The following is a 23,976-nucleotide window of genomic DNA, read 5'->3' on the forward strand; positions in this document are numbered from 1 at the left end:
TGGTAACTTCATTGGTGTATAAGACTTTCTGCCTGGGCAGCGAGTATAAACCATAAACTGTGCTCTGGGTCTACAGTTAATTTTCACTCAATTTTTCCTCCACTTGACTTCAAAAGACATAAAACACACGTAATAATACGAATTAAAATGCATCATCTTCAGGTCATCTTCCAAAACGCAGGTGAACGCAGGGTATTTAACAAAAGTTGACACAAAATTATAACCTATAATTTGGCAAGACTTTGACAAGCGTCAAAAATGACAAAAATCTAAAGGCGAGTTCATACGCATCGGCGTCCGTTTGTCGGTCATCGTTCCGTCAAACCAATAAAATTGAAATACGATCGTCATTTTTAAATAAACCAATAAAACTGGTTAAAAACAACAAGACACGACGCATGACGGATTTATATTTAAACCCATCCATAGATAACTTAAAAATTATTAGAAACTTTTTTTAGTAAAATAAATAGATTGGTATGGGACGTCATCTGCTTTTCTTCTGTCATCGTCTGTCGAAATCTTACCTGAGAAAAAAAACAGAGTAGTATACTTTATTTACATAAATGCACAAAACTTCATTTTAGAATATTCAAAAGATACTCCGATAAAGCGCATCTCAAGATTAAAATTCTATTACATACCAGCTGCTAGGTAGATTAAAATTCTGGCTTCTTGTACACAATTTGGAGCTTTTTTATTAAAGCTAGGCAAGGATTACCCGGAAATATTACAAAATCCTTTAATAAAATCCCAAATAAAAGAACGAAGATATTTATAAGACATATTTCAAATAATGTACCTGTAAAATATTAACTACTTATTATAGAAAAAAACTGTGACCTGTCTGTAATAAGGTGCCGAACAATTATTATACAGGGTGGTTCACTGTCGATATTATAGATATTTAGTAAATCCAATTTTGTTAAAATTGGTTAGAAATTTAAGAAGAACAGATGATTCGTATACCGGGTGTTTTTCAAAAGAAATTCAAAACTATATCTTTTTTATTATTTCAGATTTAAGTATCTTTTAACCGGCCAGGAAAAGATACGAAAAAAAATAGAGGATAAAATCTATTTTCCAAAGCTCTGATTGAAAATTAGTAGTTTGTTTTAACTGTTTCAGATAAAAAAAACGAAATTTGGTATGCTAATATATGGGATAAATTAGGATTGATTGACGTATTCAATTGTCTCTGTCACTTCCTGTTTCACGGAAATTACTACAACTTTTGATTTTTAAATGACACCCTCGGTATTTTGTGACTTTATTCGAGAGAAAATGACACTCTGAATAGAATGATATATCATAATAATATGATATATTGATGATGATACATATTATGTCAACTTTTGACATTTTCGTTTAAAAAATCGTATTTTAAATTTCAATCTAGTGTGCCATGGCTGTGTTAAAACATTCATTTTTAATCAAGGAGCCTTGGAAAAATATGTTTGATCGTCTAATGTATTTCGTGTCTTGTTCTGGCCTGTTAAAAGATGCCCAAATCATATTTTTAATCTTATCTCAATATTTTAAATGGAACGAGGGTGGTTCATTAGCATATTTAGAAAAAGTATTTTTTTATGAATAATTTTGTACCACACACTTGGTATTTCGAGTCAAATTGTCGTTATGAACAGAATGTTACAATTTCAAATAAACCACATGCAAAATTGTTAAAAGTTAACATATGATATGCTATTCTATTCAGAGGGTCATTTTCCATCGAATAAAGTAAAAAAATACCGAGAGTGTTATTTAAAAATCAAAAGTTGTAGTCATTTCCGGTGAAACAGGAAGTGACCGAAGACAGTTGAATACGTCAATCAATCCTGATTTATGTTATATAGTAACATATAAAGTATCGTTTATTTATTTGAAAAAATAAAAAAGTTATAGGGTTGAGCCACTTTTGAGAAACATCTGGTATACACCAAAATTCGAAATGGATGAATAAGCTTTAAATAGTGCTGATGATGATGATGAGTATTATTTCTTAAAAAAAGTCGTGCTACTTAAAAGAGATCTTAGGTAGTACAGGACGTCTTCTGTACTTCTGAAGAGGTATAAAAACAATAAATGTCTTTAGAGTTGGTGTAATTATGAAATATTAAAAATTTTCCAAAAAAATCACCTGTTTTCTATAAACGTCTAATCCTCCATCGATCTTGTAACACCCTGTATGTATTATTATTAATAATATTTGTGCGAAGCAAGCTTACTATCAAATAATATTCCATCAGACCGTGAAGTGAGTACACATTTAAATCCAACCGGCAAAAATTTTAAATAAAAAATTACTACTATTGTATCGAATGGGAATAGAGGCAGGCACGTGTTTGACATCTTGCTTCGAATTCTATGAAAGAAAAATTGGACAAAATAATTTAAGTTCCATCTAACCGTGACCTTCGATTTCGAGATACTTTTATTGCACGAAGAGTAAAAATAAAAGACCATAGTTAGGAATTCAAAGTCTTCCACTTAAAACAAACAGTTGCATTTTAAAACTAGAAAATAAATTTAGATGCACTTTTTCTATGCATCATGTATAAGTATGTAACAAGATGAGTCTTAAATTAGTGCAAACCATAGACTTAAAATAAAATATAGACTACACTATTTACATCTCAACGCGGACAAACATTCTTTTTTGTACACATGTTTACTTCTGGGTACAGTCGACCGAGCCTTCCTCATCCAGCCTATGTTGTCACGTCTTTAATATTATCAATATTTTTTTTCTTGTTATACACATATATTGAGATATTAATACTACAGTTTAATAAAGTAGGTTTTAATATTCCATAGATGTATTAAATAGTCCTTATACTACTAAATTATAAGTCGAATACTGTTTAAAAAGGATAAGTTCTTTACAATATGACAACACCGATTAGAGGCGAGGGAGCCTATTCATTCATTTATTACCTTGTAGTACGTGTCGGACGTGTGCGGTAAAGCTTTGTTGCCGCTATCTCCCCGGCTGTATTAACGCATTTTCTTAGCTTGTAGTCCTTAAGTGTTTATTTTATTGACTTTTTCTGTTCAAGAACTATAAAATATGGTTCGCCAGTGCCAAATTTGCAAGAAATTTGACTTAAATAATCCATTTAAGTCTTGAAACGACTTTTGACCGGTAGGCAACTCTCAATTTACCCATTAGGAGTCAGTGACGTTGTTGTAGAAAGGCGCTTATTTAGATAATATTTAAGTAAAATGTAAAATCTGAATTTTTTCTCTTACATTACATTATTTACTTACTTACATTGTAACAAAATCATAATTATAACCCTGTTAATAATTAATAATGTTTTTATTAAAAATATATTCCGGTTTATTCTAAAATTATCTTCAGAATCTAAAATAACATACAAGAATTTTAAAATGATATTACATTATGAAACAATATTTTTTAATATACCGGGTCGTCTCAAAAGTGGCTCACCCCTATAACTTTTTATTTTTTCAGATAAAAAAAAACAGATTTGTATGTTAGTAGGTATATGACATAAATTAGGATTTATTGACGTATTCAATTGTTTTTGGTCTCTTCCTGTTTCACCGAAATGATTACATCTTTTGATTTTTAAAGGCACCCTCGGTATACTGCTACTTTATTCGATAAAAAATGACACTCAGAATAGAATGACATATCATACGTCAACTTTTGACATTGTCGCTTAAAAACAAATCCTATTTTAAATTTCATTCCACGGTGCCATGGTGTTGTTAAAAACACTAAGTTTTAATCAAGGAACCTTGGAAAATTAGTTTTGATCGTCTAATGGGTCTCGTGTCTTGTCTAGGCCGGTTAAAAGATGTACAAATCATATTTTTAATCATACATATGTCAATTTTTTCAAATGGAACAAGGGTGACTCATTAGCATATTTGGAAAAAGCATTTTTTTATGAATATATCGATACCACACACTTGGTATTTCGAGTCAAATTGTTGTTATGAACCGCGTGTTACAATTACAATTAAACCATATGCGAAAATGTCAAAAGTTGACATGTGATATGTCATTCTATTCAGAGTGTCATTTTCTATCGAATAAAGTAGAAGTGCCGTTTAAAAATTAAAAGTTATAGTCATTTCCGGTGAAACAGGAAGTGACCAAAAACGATTGAATGCGTCAATCAATCCTAATTTATGTCATATATTAACATACTAAATCTTGTTTTTTTATTTGAAAATATAAAAAAATTATGGGGATGAGCCACTTTTGGGACGCACCCGGTATAATAAAGACAGTACCGAGTTAAATAAATGTAGTTTTCATTTTATCCACTTCCTATCACCTTCCTTGCTTTAATGGAACAGATTTATGTTTTCTCTAATTTACATAAGACATCACTTAACCAGAAAAAAAATTACCACAATCATATTTTTTTTCTCTCCCTGTCGCCGATTCTATTATATCTGTGGAATAGATCCTGTTTTGATTAATATTAAGGGTTGTAAATGTTTGACTAAAATTAATAATTTATTATTAATTTCAAAAATTACGTAATTTCGATTATAAAATTTCTTCTATAACGTGTATTTTATTATTTTTATCCTTTTTGGACTCTAAGACGTTTTTTCTAAACTTTTATTTAAAAACCTGTCCTAAATCTTAATAAAATATAAAAAAGTTTAAATACGATATATTTTTAATTTAATTATAGCTTCATTAAAATAAAAAAATTACCCGGCTATGATACGGAGAGTTCAGGTGTACTTGAGAAACGAAAGACAGTGTTGTGTTTCTCGGCAGAGTCGTCAGGGAACGACCGTTACGACAGAGACAACCTATCTATCGTGTCGCATTCGTTATAACCTAAAACAATAACACAACAATAACAAGACATTGTCTGACCGCACGTTCCAGTTATTTATGAATGAGATGCTCAGTCTATATTTTATTTTAAGTCTATGGTGCAAACATTTTTAGGGCTGGTAGATCACGATAAAAGAAACATATTTTCTCTATACCGTTTATCACAATAACCGAATTATTCAAGTTTGAAAATTAAAAAAAAAATGATTTATTTTTAAAATAAATTGAGAGCCACCGGATTTGTCTGTATTTGCATCCCTTTTAGTGCTGTAATCACAGAGCAAAGCCGTAATCATGGCAATATTCGGTAATATCAGAGATTATGAAATTCTGCGTGGAAAAACTGCGATGAAGAGGCATTCTAAAAAGTTGTCTAATGCAGGATTATCAACTTCTTGTTTTTTGAAAAAAAAAACTCATAGACGTGTTCCTGGGGTCGAAATACACCACGTGTTATTATACATAAGCGTTATTATGGGTTATTTATTTATTTATTAATGTACAGGGTGAGTCAACGATAGAGTAAAGTCCATTATCTCATTTGTTTCGAGGTTTACAAAAAAATGTTAACTATAAAAGTTATAGGGAAGGTTAGGATACACATATTAAAATTATTATAGAGCATACAGGGTGCTTCAAAAAAGTGTGGTGGATATAACATATGTTTTTTTAAATGCAACACCCTATTTTTTATTTTATTTTTAGATTTTGTCTAAAATTTCATAACTTTTTTATACATAATGTTATATACTTAAAATTAATAGTTTTTCTAATATTTAAATTGGTTTAAACAAATGTCAAATTGCAGTGTGATAAAAAATTGTCAGTGGTACCATTGTTTCTGAAGTTGGAATACCAAAATTTGGTATGAGAGTTTTATAGAGATGAAAAAAAAGATATATGTAAAGATATTTTAGTTAAATGCTACAGGGTGTTCAAAATATACTTATAAATTTCAACTACTTAAAATTAAAAAATTTGAGATTTTTTAAATGGTACACCCTATATATTTTCATTTTTTCTGATAGATTTTGCAAAGCTCTTCAACTTTTATTAAATATGTCATATACCTATTTTTAATAGTTTGCGATTTATTCCAATTTTTTCTATTTTTACCATATCTTTAATACAATTAGGTACGCTATAACATCATAGTTGCCATGACAAAAAATAATAATAATCAAAATTTTATATGTCTGTTAAGCAAGTTAAGATCAAAACGTGAATTTTAGTTTACTTTGTTGTAATAAGTATAAATGGTAGAGGTAAAGATAATAGTTTTACAGATTTTCCTGAAAATGAATTAGTCAATGTGACTGATATACACGAACAAGCCAAGATAAATATATTTTTTTGGCTCAGTACTATATATTACATAGTACTTTGCTAAGTACTATAAGAATAGATGTAGATTATCTAGAAAACATTTTCATATTATATTATATTATTTTCAGTGTGTAATGGGATGGTTTCGCAGCTGTAATATTGGCTTTATGAAATGAATTATAAATCAGAATTACTACGAGAAAAAAACTTTACTGTATGACTGTATGTCGAAAAAAATTCCTATATCGGTAGTCGTCAACAATTAGATAATCTAGTTAGTATTACCCTAATCTGTGGCTATTAACCCCGACGGAAAATCCAATTGTTATCTTTCATAATATAGAAATACACTAAGAAATTCACGATTACGATTTTAGTTGATTAGAGTAAATTTAATTAATTTTAACTAATAATAACAATTATTGCAATTAATTATTAAACTACTTGTTAAAGATAAGTAGTAAATACTTTCGTTTTGTCACGGCAACTATGACGTTATAGCGTAATTGTATTAAAAATTAGTGTAAAACTAGAAAAAATTGGAATAAATCGCAAACTATTAAAAATAGGTATATGACATACTTAATAAAAGTTGAAGAGCTTTGCAAAATCTATCAGAAAAAAAATGAAAATATATAGGGTGTACCATTTGAAAAATTTGAGATTTTTTAATTTTAAGTAGTTGATATTCATAAATATATTTTGAACACCCTGTAGCATTTAACTAAAATATCTTTACATATATCCTTTTTTTCATCTTTATTAAACTCTCCTACCAAATTTTGGTATTGCAACTTCAGAAAGAATGATACCACTGACAATTTTTTATCACACTGCAATTTACCATTTGTTTAAACAAATTTAAATATTACAAAAACTATTAATTTTAGGTATATAACATTATATACAAAAAAGTTATGGAATTTTACGCAGAATCTAAAAATAAAACAAAAAATAGGGTGTTGCATTTAAAAAAATATATGTTATACCCGCCACACTTTTTTGAAGCACCCTGTATACTCTACAATAATTTTAAAATGTGTATCTTAACCTTCCCTATAACTTTTATATTAAACATTTTTTTGTAAACCTCGAAACAAATGAGATAATGGACTTTACTCTATCGTTGACTCACCCTGTACATCTTACAATGCCATAAGTGGTAATAACAAGACGATGCTCTTAATGCACAAACTAATAATCACAGAATTTAATAAAAACTAACTTTGAAAGTGGTATAATGTGCTTACTAATCAAACTTACTTCTCTGACTGCAGTCAAGGGTCAGCGGGGGCAGCACCCCCGGGCACCCCTGTAGTCCCAAGTAGCATTTTCACGACTTGCGACCACATGTTTACTAAACACAACGTTGGATTAGTTACAAAAAATAGTTAGCTCCCTACCTTGGGTATTAAAATAAATTTAAACATTTTTATAACGTTGTGCCGACGTTGGACTAGTACTACAGCAAAGTAGAAGCTTCTGCGACGTCGAATAAACGTTGTCTTGTAACCTTTTTTGCTTAAGTGATCTTTAGGTGATTCGGACAACGTAGTTACAACGTTGGACAATATAGAGTTTTCCGACGTCAGTTTCAGGACCTATTCCAACATTATGCAAACGTCGTCTGTTTTACTAATTCCAACGTTGTTTAGATTTCCTTATTCTTACGTTGGTAGGACGTCGAGTCACTACCTTTTTGCAACTGTATTGAACCATAACATAACCTTAAATCTTAAATTTTCACTTCATTGTTTTGTTCAGTCAGACTTAAAACAAAAAACTTAATTAAAATGGGACATAAGAAAGGTACATATAAAACTAAATTTAAATATACATCTACATATATTACCGATAGTTTATCCACTCCCTCGTTTATTTAGATTATAGAGGGCGGCACAAGCTAGACTCTAGGATGACTAAATTAGGCAATCTTGCGACTAGTATAGTACCTGTTAAGGCCGAACTGCGACTTTATTAGTCCAGTATGCGACTACTCGAACTACTCCATCTTAATCTCCCAAAACAACAAAGTGAAAGCCGCCATGTTGTTTAATAAGAAAATGTTTCGTTCCTAAAATAGCAATTCCTGCTTTTTGAATACATTAACTTGAAATATTTGACCCTAAAAATCACGCGGAAACAATTTTTTCGACTGCGAATAAATTATTCTCATTTTACTAAAAAAAAATTCAAGAAAATTTTTAAAACTTCTTCAATTTTAAGGCCCATTAGTATTTCTCAAAGTAGAAACAATACATTTATCAATAAAGTTGTTTGCGTTTAACTTTTTTGCCTTGGGTAACGAGTTACAGAGTCGGTTAAAGTGTTTCAATAATTATGATCTCCGAACATCCTCCACACTTAAATACTTTTGTTTTGTTTTCCTTCACTGCCATCTGACATATGTCTCTAACTAAATCATAAAAGTAATATTTTTACTATAATTATCCCAATTTAGGATAAAACTTATTCTTAATCTAAGGATAAAACGCGACTTAGACGCCATATTAGTTTTGTATTTCTATGAATCAGGATTTTAAACAATGTTGCAGTTTGTACTAAATTAGGCTTCTAGCCAACGTCGGTATCCAACGTCGTTTCGACCCAAAAATTATTCTCCAAACTAGTGCAGACTGACGTTGCGCACCGACGTTTGGTCGCGTGACACAACGTTGTCCCGACGTCCACTTGCTGCTTGGGGTTACGCCAATGACTCCATGCTAACTTAATTTTTACTGTGTAATAGTTGGAAAACAGAAATGGAAAGTGAAACCAAGGTATGAAACGGAAAACAGACTAAATTAATAATTTGTTAAATTACGCTTTTAATTGTAAAACAACCAAAACACTTCAAATAAAAAAAATATTTTACAAACCAAGAATTATTTGATTTTATTGAAATAAATATACCTATAAAATATCTAAGTAATTGGAACAATTTAATCTTGTCCAGGAAGTATTAATCTGATTTCCAAAAAAAAACATCTCATATTAGTTTACTTTGTTCCATAACAGAGGGTTCTAACCGTTTATTGTTGTTTTTTGCACAATATAAATGGGTTTCTTCAACCCTATTATTATTTTATATTGTATAAAAACACAATAGGGGAATCTTATTTTTTCTGCTGTGACGTGACGTCAGATCTTCAATCATGATTTATGCTGGTTAAAGAAATCTAACAAAAGTACGTGTATTCAGTAACCTGTAAACGTATTTTGTATTTTATTCCATTTTGAACGATTCTTCAAAAAAAATGTACAAAAAAAGACATTAAAAGTAACACAAAAAAAAAAATAATAAATATCAAGACAACAAAAAACAAAAATAAAAATTTTAAAATTAAATTGTTAAGAACAGTTTTATTTGTTTCTGTTTTCAAAAATCCTTTTTATTATGAACATTTTAAGAAAAATTCATTCTTCATACAAAAAATCCTGCTTAAAAATGGTTAATCCTATTATTTATACTTTTCAAATTTCTTTACCGTTATCAAAGTTTACAGAATAAAATATAAGTTCGGTCACTTAGCATCGGCACTTTGATAATCGCGTATCAAAAGCCAGAAGCCGCCTCATCCGATACGCCGGATTTCGATGAAAACAGGAGTGGAAGCCGGAGTAAATAGAAGCCGCATTTTTACCGATCGCAAGGTGCGACAAGGTGCAGGGGAACGTGGGGTATTTCAAAAATACCTAATAGTAAATCTACAAAAGAAAAAATATACTATTAGTTTATTGGTGTATTGCATATAAATATTTAGACATGGCAAGATAAAAAAGATATAGCAAAAATAAAATAAATTTTAAAAACAAACACAAAAAATAAAGCTACACAATATCAACAGTAAATAATGTAAACGTATATTACGTAACGAGTGTTTTGGAAAAAATAATATTACGCACGAGTGCAGTATTCCATGAGTGCGTAATATGGTTTTCCAACACGAATTACGTACACTATAAAATTCAAAGCTGAAACTACTAAATGTCAACAACATTTGATGTTTAAATGGTATCCCCGGTATTTTTTTACGTTATTCGATAGAAAATGATACTCTGAGTAGAAAGACATATCATATGTCAGTTTTCAACAGTTTCACATATGATTTATTTGAAAGTGTAACACGCGGTATATAACGACAATTTGACTCGAAATACCCAGTGTGTGGCATGAAATTATTCGTAAAAAATACTTTTTCCAAATATACTAATGAGCCACCCTCTTTCCATTTGAAAAAAATTAAGATATGGTTAAAAATACCATTTGGGCATCTTTTAACCGGCAAAGACAAGACATGGAAAACATTAGACGATCAAATCTATTTTTCCCAGGGCTCCTTGATTAAAGTTTTGTTTTTAAAAGAGCTATGACACTCAATATTGAAATTTTAAAAGATTTTTTTAAGCTAAAATGCCAAAAGTTGACATATAATATGTCGTTCTATTCAGAGTGTCATTTTTTATCGAATAAAGTAGAAAAATGTCGAGGTTGCCGTTTAAAAATCAAAAGTTGTAGTCATTTTCGGTGAAACCAGAAGTGACCGAAAGAAATTGAAAACGTTAATCAATCCTAATTTAGGTCATATACTAACACACCAAATCTCGTTTTTTTATCTGAAAAAATAAAAAAGTTATAGGGATAAGCCACTTTTGAGACACACCCAGTATATGATTTTTCGTGTAAAAATAAAGTGTTCTTGAATAATTCTAATTAGATATTTTAAAATATTTTTTCCAGTGGCGAAAACTCAATATTATTTTTAAGAAATAATAAAAATAATTATGCTTTTTATAATAAACTAATAAATAATTAACTAAGGCTAATGTGATCAGTAACATTTTGCAATGAAAATTAAATAATCACTTGAAAAATAATTCCATATGCATGCGAGACCACTCTGTAATAACGCCAAAATCAGAGTAATACGCCGAACGTGATCCGCCGTGTATGCTGGGTCCAAAGTCTACACACCAGTAATACACTGGGAAACACGTGCGTGAAGCGGCTTTTGATACCTGCCGCCGGCACAAGTGACGGAACTTATATTTTATTCTGTAAACTTTGCCGTTATGGAGAAAAAATATCAAAATATGAATATACGGTTGAATCTATTCTTCTCAGCCTGGTTCCATCCAGTGTTGGATATAGGCCTCTTCTAGGTTTTTCCATGTTTCGCGATCTCTAGCCAATCTCAAAGAGCCATGGCGAGAATCATGTTGGGAGTCACCATGAGGGAAAAAATGAGGAACACCCATAGAAGTCAAAAAACAAAACTAATAGATGTGGTAAAAAGAGTGGCAAGTCTGAAGTGGTAATGGATCGGACATGTGGCAAGACAGTATCCAGACCGATGGGCGCAAAGATAATGGAGACCTAGGGGAACAACAAGAAGTGTGGACCGACCAAAAATGAGACCAGTCAATGACGTGAGGACAGTGGCAGGAAAACAATGGATAAGATGGAGAACCTCTGCAAAACCGTCTCAGATAGTGGCTTCTGTCAAAGCCCTGAGACTGCATGTTCTATACTAATATATAAAATCCTTAAGTGACTGACATACTGATTAATCACGATCCTGCTCAAACCACTCAACGTAAGAAGCTCAATTTTGGCATACAGGTTGATTCTAGGGTATAGAGGTTTGATAAGAAGGGATTTTTCGAAATTCCAGTTCCAAGAGGGTGAAACCACCCCTCAAATATTGCAATATTTTTTATTTAAAAAACTGTCAAATTTCCGAAAAAACGCTTAAACACGTATATTTTATTTTGTTGTTTTACATATTTTAAGATTTTTTATAAATTTATACAGGGTGTTTCATAAAATATGACCATTGAGTAATCACGATTCTGCTTAAACTGCTTGGCGTTTAAAGCTGATTTTTGGCAAACGGATTGACTGTGGGGTGTAGACATTCGATAAGAAAAGCTTTCGCGAATCTCAAATTCCAAGAGGGTGAAAACGCCCCTCAAATATTATAATATTTGTTATTTAAAAAACGGTTAGTCTTTCGAGAAAACGCTTGGACAAGCATAATTTATTTTGTTTTTTTACATATTTTGAATATTTTTAAAAATCATACAGGGTGTTCCAAAAAGTTGGGTAATTTCTTAACCAAGATTCTGCTGAAACTACTTGACGTAAAAAGCTTATTTTTGGCAAACGGATTTTTCGAAAGTCAAATTCCAACGAGATGAAACTACCCCTCATATATTACCAAGTTATATAATAATATCGCCATATTGTTTTTTCTCATGTTGACATAAATGTGAGAAAATTTTATCCAGTTTGTATGTTAATGGAAATTCTTGCTTTGCTTTATCATCACCATTACAAATGATTAATTCGACGCGAACGAAGTCGCTGGTACACGCTAGTAAGTTATAACTGAAGAAAGAGAGGCAAAATAGATCTATAAGGTTGATGAAAATTCAACCGTATTTTAATTGTTTTTATTCTTTGCTAAAACGGTATGAAAATTTCGAAATGTAAAAATGGGATGCATCATTCTTAAAATGTTAATAATAAAAATTCTACCTCTTGTAAAGACGATTCTACTACCGCACTCTAGTCTTTTAAAGTATAACTTTTAACAGAAAAGAAGTGAGCAGCAATACCTACTGAAAAGCAAGATCTAATTAAAAAATTAATAAAAATCAAAGAATGTCACGTCGACAAAACGGAAAACGGCAAAATTAAAAATACGGACAAGGATTAATTCTGGCGATTTGATGGGTACTTTTAATTTCGAAAAAATAATGTAATTTCACCCGTTTTCCGTGTTCTACTAAACCTCACAATAACTCCAACGGACAATAGAATCTCACTGCCTCGACTTTTATTGTTTCAAACAAATTTTAATTTGAGGTAAGCTGCCTAGCAATAATTCTCTGGAGAATTTTCTTCTTAGTTATTTTTTTTCGGTATGCCTAGAGAATTATGTTTCGCTAGTAGATTTTATGAAGGCGGAAAAGGATAATAGCCTTTAATGTTTTTTTTTTCAGAATTTAATTCTGAAACATTAAAGCTAGTAATTTTTCTGCTATCGTAGTAGATTTATTAAAAGCCTTTGACTGGATTTTGTAAAAAGGAAAATAAAAAAAAAATTTAGTTGCTAAGTATTAGTTTAAATCTAAATCGAAAATGTATTTATGTTAGAAAAAAGTTAATATTTTTTTTTGTAGCAACTGTTAAAATTGCCTTATATCTATCAAAAATAGTAGATAAAATAGAACTTTAACCGTAAGGGTAGATTAAATGATACTTTCACAGCGAGGATAGGTTAAAATAGGTTATACACTTTTCTTAAATGTTTTTTAATATACTGCAAATCTGTCATCTTACCCCCACTAAAGGGTAAGATGACTAACATAATGGGGTAAGTTGACTAACATAATGGATTTAGCAGTAATCACAAACGAACTCACTTACACCATTGTAGTTGCTGCAAGCTTCGTGCCACCAATACTGGCAATTGCTGCAACTAATCCAGTCCTCCACTGGGGGATCCTGGTATAATTCATCACAACCAGGGCAGAAAATAGATTCTTTAGTTTTCTTGGGAGGGGTCAGTGGCATTACTTTCTCTTTTTTGGAAGCAATTGTTGATTCTTTTAGCTTCTTAGGGATTTTTTGACTTTTTTTTTCTATAATTTTTCGTTTCTTTTCTTCTCTTTGTCTTATCTGATATTCCTTATCCTCCAACTGTTCTTTAATGGGTGTACTGGTTATTACACTAGCTGTCAACTTCTTCCTTTTACAATTTCCCCCCCTTTCGGCTTTTGGAAAAGGTCGAATTTTTTGAAGTGTCACTTCATTCAGTTTATTATCGGTTTGACTCGTTCCAGGAATTGGCTCATTTTCTTTATTTTCCGCCCTAAACAGATTTCTTTTTACTTGCGTTACTTTTTCGAAATGACGAGGTGTGCTTGAAACTATTTCACTTGTTGGGGAATTTGAAGTCATATTTATTGTTGATTTTTTCTCAATATCCTTTTGGGGTTTCACAAAATTTATTAGAGGAATATCATCATCAGATTCATTATCGGAATTTTGATAAACGGGTGGTTGATGCGGTGCCCTTTCAGTTGTTTCAGCCATTACAAAATCGTCGTCGCCAAATACAAAAGGGTCAAAAGGTTGAAGACCGCATTTTTTAAAGCCGTTCACAGCATTTGATACCGTTGCGGCCCTATTATATGCTTTTCCAAATAGCTGACAAATATGTTTGTCCCCAATTAGCTGCCCAGGGTGATTTACGAGATGATTGTCGCATTCTCGGCTAAAAAACGACTTCAGCGGGCCAAAAAATGATACATCAAGCGGTTGTAACCTGTGTGTTGTATGTGGTGGGAATCCAATCATGATTATCCCCTTTTGCCTACAATAGTTGATTGCAGGTAAAGATATGTGAGAAGAGTGATTGTCTACCATAAGAAGAACAGGGGTTTCCGGCGATGAATGAGCATATTTGGAAAAATGGTGTAAGTATTTAACAAAAATTTCAGTGCACATCCATCCATTTTTTTGTGCAGTGCCATCCGAACCTATTGGAGCACCATAGAGTAATTCTTCCTTCATACGAATGCGACCAAATATAAAATAAGGAGGGACATAGTTGCCAACTGCATTAACTGCGCACACAACAGTAGTATTTTTGCCTCGTTCGGCCGAAACAGCTTTAGCTACTCTTCTAGTCCCGACTGGACTTAAAACTTTTGGTAGTTTGCACGGAACAGACGACAGGCCACTTTCGTCGGCGTTGTAGATTCTGTCGGGACTAAATTTGTATTTTTCCAGAACTTCGCGTAGAATGTCAAAGAACTTTTGGACAGCGGGCTTGTTAAAAGACATTAAACGCGCAACTGAAGTGGCCTCAGCAGTTCTTAGACTTATTTTATTATCTTTAATGAAATTAGATAACCAATCCTTTCCTGCTAGTTTCCGTTCCTTGTTAAAACGATGTGTTATTCCTTGTTCTTCAGCAAAGTCATAGGCTAACTTCCTTAGTTGTATGGCTGTCAATCCAAAACCTCTTTTGTCGATCAAGGTAATATAATTTACTAGTGCCTGGCTCTGGTTTAAATTAAACGTAGTAGAATATCTCCCTCCATGCATCGGTAGTTGCAGATCATTTTTCATTTTTTTCACATACCTGCGCAGAGTCGGTTCTGGGATGTCGTATAGAGAAGCCACACCATTGCAAGATTTTCCATCTAATACTTCATGCACAGCCGCAATCATAGCATTTTCATCCCACGCACGTCTGTTTGTCTTTCTTTGGTATATTCGAGGCATCTAAAAAGAGCACAACATTTTACGAAATACTTATTTCTCCATTCGGAGCTGTAATAAATTAAATAATGGGGTAAAATGACGATCAGTAGGGTAAGATGACGAACTCGTCAACTTACCCGGGCCATCTTGCCCCTAGAGGTTATGTTTAATGTTCCATGAGAAAATATTTAATAAATAGCTTTGTTTATGCAAACTTTTTTAGCATAACATGCATATATACCTAGTTTTTTATATGTAATATTTTATTTCGGTCTTACCTTAATTTGGAACACTGTAAACCTTAAAAACACTGTACGAAAATGTTTACCGACACACGTGAAATCCACAAATCAGTTCTAACAGAAAAGCACGCCGTCCAAGCCTTTCCAAACTATTTGAGTTACTTCAGGGTACACTAACGAGATGGCGCTTCCTATGCGAATGGAAATATATTACGTTATAATGATTTTATCGACATTCGTCATTTTACCCGCTTCGTCAACTTACCCCACTTTCCCCTATTAGTTTAAATCTAAATCGAAAATGTATTTATGTTAGAAAAAAGTTAATATTTTTTTTTGTAGCAACTGTTAAAATTGCCTTATATCTATCAAAAATAGTAGATAAAATAGAACTTTAACCGTAAGGGTAGATTAAATGATACTTTCACAGCGAGGATAGGTTAAAATAGGTTATACACTTTTCTTCTCGCACGTTTTTTAATTGCTGCCATTTTTGAAAATTTTTGTATTCCTTTTCATAAGTTATTCGGAATTTAAATGGAAGTAGTTTGGATATGGCGTTTGTCGCCTCAGCCTGAATATCTGTTGGTAATTTACTTATTTCGTTTTGAGCCATTTCTGGTTCCAATTCAATCAGCAATCGACAAAGAGAACATAGATAAATGCAACAAGTTTAGATTGGAAAGCCCGTAAAAATTTTGGGTCGCGAAATTATTTTGGGTCGCGACCGTTATACGTGATCTGGCGCTGCTATAGCGGTCGCTAAGAACAACGGCAAACAAAAACAGAAATAATTTTCTCTTGTCAAAGTCAGAATCTTCAAAAATCATAATAATCTTTCAAAATCTAAACCGCTCTCATTAAAGAAATTCCGAAAAGTGTTTATAACGTACATTTTCAAAGTAATTATTGCTATCTTGTGAGTTTAATTCAAGTTTTATTTACTCCAACCGGTGATAATTGTGAAAAAGTGGCATTAAAAACTTAAAAAGCTGTGCTGTGAACTGTGAACTGTGAACTGCAAAAACCATCGTGGATCATGGCATAACGTCGGTTTCCAGTGTTTCATAGGTATTTCATACATGCGTCCTTATATAAAATAAAGTTTCTTGTATGCAACACACTGTATTTTATTTATAAAATTAAACGAAAATAATAATAAATTTGAATAAACAATATTTGGGCGATATAATTCCGGAAAAAGCCGAACCGCTCCGAAATTTTCAAAAGTTTTGGGTCGCGACCGTTGCAAGAATAGCGCCAAATAGTGTTTACATTGTCCTTATGGGCACTTTCCAATCTAAACTTGTTTCTTTTATCTATGAAAGAGAATTAAAAAATATTTACTCAAAAGTGACAACTAAAGAGACAGCTTTATTTATTTGTCAAATTACATAGAAACTAACGCCAACCCAGCACAATATTTTTTCTGCTCGTAATAAATTCCTTGAAATAATAATTTCTGAATATTTTTTTATAACGTAACTCGCTATGGAAAAAAAATATTGTTTTATACACGACGATAAAATTACATTATCGTCTCTTGAAATTAATTCATTAATCTTTTCGATCAACGATAAAATATCATTTTATCGTCTTGTATAAAAACTAACTATTAAATATGTGTTATATTTCATTCAATTAGAGATAGTTTTTCGCAAAATGTTTTTTTCAGAATTTAATAAATATTCACAGGGTGTCCTATTAAATCTCATACGTATAAAAATAGATAGTATACAGGGTGATTCACGGCCGTGGTACGTTAGACGTTTATGGGATATTTTTTTAAATATAGATTTTTGCATAAAAGCGCTTGCTCCATCTGTCTAAAATATTTTCCGCATTACAGTGTTGCCGCTTCATAGTAAAAGTGGTAGCATCTTTGTTATTTTAAATTGAACACCTGGTATATTATAACATTTTTTCGAAACTACTTTCATCTCTGATAATTTTTCTGTTATACTAACCTAGTCCAATCTATAATAGTTTTCGAGATAAATAATAAAACATAAAAGATGTGTAAAATTGACAAAACATGATCTTGAATAAACATTGGTTAAAAAATCTTTATTCCTGTTTGTTATAATATTCCGATCAAGGGTTAAGTAAAGTGATCTAAAACGAAGCCAAAAATGCAATAATATTAAGGGTGTTCCATTTAAAAAAAGTCATCCCGATCCATTGACCCCTAGCTTCTAGCCACCCTATCTCGGTTAATTTTGATTTGAGCAAAAAAAGTATAGAGACCATTTTTATGTAAAATTTAACCGTCTACAACTTTTTTTTCTAGTCCCTGCCGTTTCTCCAAAATTTAGAAAAAATAATTTTATTATTTATTTCACCCCTTCTTAGGGATGAATTTAAAAAAATCTTTTACAATTCGTTTTTTGGATGTTTCAAAGTAACTTATATAAAGATTCAAGTTTTTACAAAACCTTCGTATTTGAAACCCTATTCTCATGGACTAAAAATATACATTTATTTAAATTAAAGCAAAAACGGCTGGTGACTCTGGTGACTGACGACTGAACTAATTTCATTATTCCAAAGACTGACCTACATTTATTCAAAGGAATTAATATGAAAATACAAACACGAATTTCATCTTAAAGATATTAATTTTAATGCCTCTCCACTTCACACTTCTTGTTTATGTAGGAATATATAAATTAAAATAATACCCCTAGCTTCTAGCCACCCTATCTCGGTTAATTTTGATTTGAGCAAAAAAAGTATAGAGACCATTTTTATGTAAAATTTAACGGTCTACAACTTTTTTTCTAGTCCCTACCGTTTCTCCGAAATTTCGAAAAAATAATTTTATTATTTATTTCACCCCTTCTTAGGGGTGAATTTAAAAAAATGTTTTACAATTCGTTTTTTGGATGTTTCAAAGTAACTTATATAAAAAATTCAAGTTTTTACAAAAACATCGTATTTGAAACCCTATTCTCATGGACTAAAAATATACATTTATTTAAATTAAAGCAAAAACGGCTGGTGACTCTGGTGACTGACGACTGAACTAATTTCATTATTCCAAAGACTGACCTACATTTTATTCAAAGGAATTAATATGAAAATACAAACACGAATTTCATCTTAAAGATATTAATTTTAATGCCTCTCCACTTCACCCTTCTTGTTTATGTAGGACAGTGTGCAAAATACAAAGATATCTCCCTTATTAGCCCTTACGATAACCTGACGACTTAAAACCCTTTCAATAATTCATAAAGTATTTTAACAAATTATACCTCGAAATTCGAGTTAAAGTGCAGAGCAGAATTTAAATTACAATTTAAATTACAGCAGTCCAGGATGTAAAGTGCGGAATAAGTAAGAACTATCCGGTCATCAATTATTGGTATAACCACAGACTATATACAGGGTGTCCCTGTATACAGGGTGCTACAAATTCGAGGTACGAGCATTAGTATCTCGGTAAGCGTAATAGATACAAACATAGTTAAATTGGGGCAAAATTGCGCTTTGGGATGTACCTAGTCCCAAAGAGCAACGTATATTTTTTATATTTCTTATAGGGCTTGTCTCTCTCTACAATTTCATGTCTCACAATGTACCGTTTGTGTCGGGGAAGGGATCATACAGTGGCGGATACAGAGGCGGATACAAAATCTGTAAATTAAGTTAAATATTAAGCTGTTGGGTTAAATATGGCGCCCTAAATAGCATATTCGACATTACTTTTTATTTGGGCCCCCCCCGAAAATAAATTCCTGTATCCCCTGGGATCATAGTTTATAGTTGTCGATTTTCGAAAGAAATCAGTACATGTATATTATTTCCTATATTTTTCATTTTATTGATTTTATGGAAAGCACTGTTCATTAAAATGTTGTATCCTACGTTATAGGGCTTGTTTCTCTCTACAATTTCCTGTCTTACAATGTAACGTTTGTGCCGGGGAAGGGATCATAGTTTCATAGTTATCGATTTTCGAAAAAAAATCAGTACATGTATATTATTTCGTTTTGATTTTATTGATTTTATGGAAAGCACTGTTCATTAAAATGTTGTATCCTATGTTATAGGGCTTGTTTCTCTCTACAATTTCCTGTCTCACAATGTACCGTTTGTGTCGGGGAAGGGATCATAGTTTCATAGTTGTCGATTTCCGAAAGAAATCAGTACATATATATTATTCCGTATATTTTTCATTTTATTGATTTTATGGAAAGCACTGTTCATTAAAATGTTGTATCCTTTGCTATAGGGCTTGTTTCTTTCTACAATTTCCTGTCTCACAATGTAGCGTTTGTGTCGGGGAAGGGTTCATAGTTTCATAGTTGACGATTTTCGAAAGAAATCAGTACATGTATATTATTTCGTATATTTTTCATTTTATTGATTTTATGGAAAGCACTGTTCATTAAAATGTTGGATCCTTTATTATAGGGCTTATTTCTCTCTACAATTTCCTGTCTCACAATGTACCGTTTGTGTCCGGGAAGAGATCATAGTCGGGTCCGGGAAGGGATCATAGTCAAGGGATCATCATCATTTGTCGATTTTCGAAAGAAATCAGTACATGTACCTATATCACTTCGTATATTTTTCATTTTATTGATTTTATGGAAAGCACTGTTCATTAAAATGTTGTTCACCAAGATTACGGAGTTTTTTGAAAAAAAAACGGGAATTTTATTTTTTCTTGTTGTTACTTTTAAGAAAATCAAAAAACTAATTGCACATTCTCATAGCCACTTTATTAGGGCTATCTGATAGTATTTTTAGATTTTCAAATTAGCAGAAAATTTGAGAGATACAGAGGCCAACTTAATTTTTTTTAAATACAAACCTACATTTTACCTTCAGGTTTTGAAAGAACTCGGTTTCCTGAGTACATATTTTATGTATAAATAAATATAGGCGAACCAAAACGTTTATTACTACTCTCTATCTAATCTTAGGTATATTATGCGTCATTTGATTTCCCTAAGAATGATATATTGAAGTGGGAAAGCTCTTTTTTTCAGAATAAAAAAAATCATCCCTACATAATGATATTTAAAACATAAGCTCTACATAAATCCTATTTTAGTGTTATTTATAGCCTTTCCAGCATACATTTTCATAATTTTTAGTTTACACGCCGACAAAAAATGTAAATGACTTCCACAAATTTGTTGGGATAAGTTAAAAAAAATCCTAATGGTCTTTTGATCCTTTCGAAGCTTGTATAAAGCAAAAATAATCTGCAATAAAAAGATTTCGGTGTCTCAAATACTCTGCCTTGAAATATGGTCAAATAAAGTGGGGAGATTTTGGAGATATAGGCATACGAAATAAGAGCAGGATTAGAAAAATTCTTACGCGTTAGAAAGTACTGTTAATGTAGCTTTGTGCTGATTTAGAATGCTTTTAAGTGTTATTTTATGCATTCAGTCTGGCTTTTATGTCCTTTGTAAGGATAGAGAGTTTTTATTAATGAATAAGGTAGGTAGTTTAAGGAAATGCATATTATGGTAATACTTTCGTAGAAATTCATAGAACACTGAGAGAAAAAACATTGTAAAATCAAAAAAAATGCTAATGAATCAAATAAAATCAAACATATATTGGCCTCATTAATGGTCATAATTGAATTAATAAGGCATCTATTGATTTTATGGATATACTCGTACATATAAAACATACATGATCATTGTCATTGTTAGTGGTATATCAGATTTAAAACAAAAATAATGCTACCTATTTGATTTAAAGAAATATATATTTGTTTATTAGTGTTTTCCTTTTGTTTTTCAAATACATTCCTTTTATTTCAAGCCTTTCTCTTTATATTTTGTGTGCAATGCTTAATTATCTATTAATATGTCACTTTGTTTAAAGCTTGAGTCGATGTTAATCATATAGGGTCAGTACCATAGACTTAAAATATTTTATTTTAAGTTTATGGTCAGTACTAACAATTTAAATAAAATAAATATCAAATTAGTTAGTAAAATAACTTTATTTCGGAATTAAACTTCTGGTGATAAGTAGGTAAATACAATTATTGTATTGAATGTCCTCCAAAATTCCTCCTGGAATTGATCTGCCTTTATTAGATTCCTTCAAAGGTCACAGAGATTCTAAAAAAATATAAACAACGTTTAGTTAAATATATGACATACTTTTTCCATCTTAAAACTGGAGTTAACCTGAAACAGATAATTTTTCTATACAGAGTATTTTTTTTTTCCACAATAAGGGGCCGTCCTCTGCCGGAAACACTGCGACCTGTGAGGTCTATTGTGTTTGTCCCCTTTCTATATCTGCACTCATTCTCCTATCCCTGTGCCCTGCACTAACTTATGCAGGTCCTTGATAGGATGGGAGCATAGATCCTCCGGTTCTAGCCTAGCTTTCCCAAATAAACAGTGTCGCTTGCGATCTAGAGCCTCGCAGTGACATATTATGTGCTCCGCTGTTTCAGGATCTTTATCGCAGAGTCTGCAGCAAAGACTTCCTTGATACAGATTGAGCTTGTTCGGGTAACACTTGACAGCCATATGTCCTGTCAAGAAGCCTGTTGTAATCCGCAATTTATTCCTGCTAAGCATTAGCAGTTCTTTTGCGGTTTTGGAGCTAGGTCCTTGGATAAAAGCCTTGCTGTGCCTGTGCCCCTGTCTGTTTCTCCAGTGGACATTCTGCTTTTCCCTGATCCAGAGTTTTAATGCACTACGGGCCATACATTTGGGTATTCCCAGTACTGGCTCTGGACCAAGATAAGATGCCGATGATCCTTGCCTAGCTAGCTCATTGGCTTTTTCGTTGCGTTGGATGCCGCTGTGACCCGGCACCCAGAATAATTTAATTCTGTTCCGTCGAGCCAGAGCTTCCAGTTCACCTAGGCATTCCCAGACGAGTCTCGACGATACCTTTGGGCTCATAAGCGCCCCAAGTGCCGCCTGACTGTCTGAGCATATATTGATGAGCTTATCTGAATAAGCTCTTCTATTGTTTTCTCTCGCACATTGTAGAATGGCGAAGATTTTTATACAGAGTATACAGAATTTGCAGATTTTCTAAATCGTATAATTGCAAAAACACAGTATTCTTTAAGTTCCTAACGCCACTGTAGATGAGAAAACCGCGCTATTTTGAATTTAAAAAAGTGGGGTTCTTAAATTTCTTGAAAGACTCGAAAGTCAATCACTCCTTTAGCGAAAAAATATTGTAATTGAGTAATACATTAAATTTTCCACCCTGTACAAATTTCTGTTCTGTCCAGGGTGAGTCAACGATAGAGTAAAGTCCATTCTCTCATTACAAATAAATGTTAAATACAAAAGTTATAGGGAAGGTTAAGATACACATTTTAAAATTATTGTAGAATATACTGTAATGTTCAACAATATATTTTTTTACCTTTTATATTGATACGAGCTGTAGTAAGTTCCACTTTTTTTTAACAATTTTGCTAGCTTGACTTCGTATTCCTCTACATCTGAATTATCATTCATCATCTAGCGAAATATTACTTTGCAAATTTGAATTGTTGAATTCGTCCAGCGTTAAATTCAAAATCACAATGCCCTCGGCCCGGCACCATTTCCGTCACTTTTATAGAAAAACTTTGGTTCTGCCATATATAGATTATTTGAAACAACTACTAAAACAACACATTACCTGTAAACCATACAATTCTCCTTTTTGTCACTAACAACTTTCATACACAATAAATACCATTGTGTACTATTCAAAATAATGTAACGCGACAAAAATCATACAAAAATGTGTGGCTGATCGGGCTTATCCCGTCAATCCAGCCAAACACCATCTTTCGATATCCATCTGGAATGACTTCCTATTGGAGAGTATTAATCACGTGGCAAAAGCCTACCAGAAATGTATTTAAACTGTTAGCAATTCTTATAGAAATAAAATACTCTCGTGCTTAAAATAAATTTATTATAAGGACGTCTTATTGGAATAAATAGACAAGCAACACTTTTCAAAAATAATAAGGCAACGCCAGTTTATTTTGAAAGTGGTTCTTTTAAAACATATAGGGTAATAATTAAAAAAAAGATAAAAATGAAGCCACTGAATACTGATACCGTTGTCATGACAGTTGAATATCAACCCTCCTCTCTATCTCTAATGAAGGTAATGAGAAGATTTCCAACCCTTTTAACAGAAATAATCAAAATGAGGGGGAAATATCAAAATTCAGTATCAGTTCCATACTTTTTATTTTACAATTTATATCATTACCAAAGTTTTACCATTTTAAAAATTTGTATCTTTAGAAAAAGGTAATAGATTTATTTAAGAGGTGAAAG

General features: G+C 31.8%; 2 protein-coding genes across 2 annotated transcripts in view; both read right to left on the reverse strand.

Annotated features, from left to right (window-relative positions):
* Positions 1-23,976, reverse strand: part of LOC115882901 (pyrokinin-1 receptor-like) — a 247,929-nt gene that overhangs the window by 55,498 nt on the left and 168,455 nt on the right. The window lies entirely within an intron of this gene.
* Positions 13,482-15,954, reverse strand: LOC115882900. The gene is made up of 2 exons (XM_030901161.1): positions 15,719-15,954; positions 13,482-15,461 (listed from the first exon to the last, which is right to left on the reverse strand). Exon 2 carries the CDS (start codon positions 15,459-15,461, stop codon positions 13,566-13,568), a length of 1,896 nt encoding a protein of 631 aa, XP_030757021.1. The 5' UTR covers positions 15,719-15,954; the 3' UTR covers positions 13,482-13,565.

This window comes from Sitophilus oryzae, unplaced genomic scaffold, assembly GCF_002938485.1.
Source record: "Sitophilus oryzae breed Bouriz unplaced genomic scaffold, Soryzae_2.0 scaffold_179_pilon_pilon, whole genome shotgun sequence".
NCBI classification, from domain to species: domain Eukaryota; kingdom Metazoa; phylum Arthropoda; class Insecta; order Coleoptera; family Curculionidae; genus Sitophilus; species Sitophilus oryzae.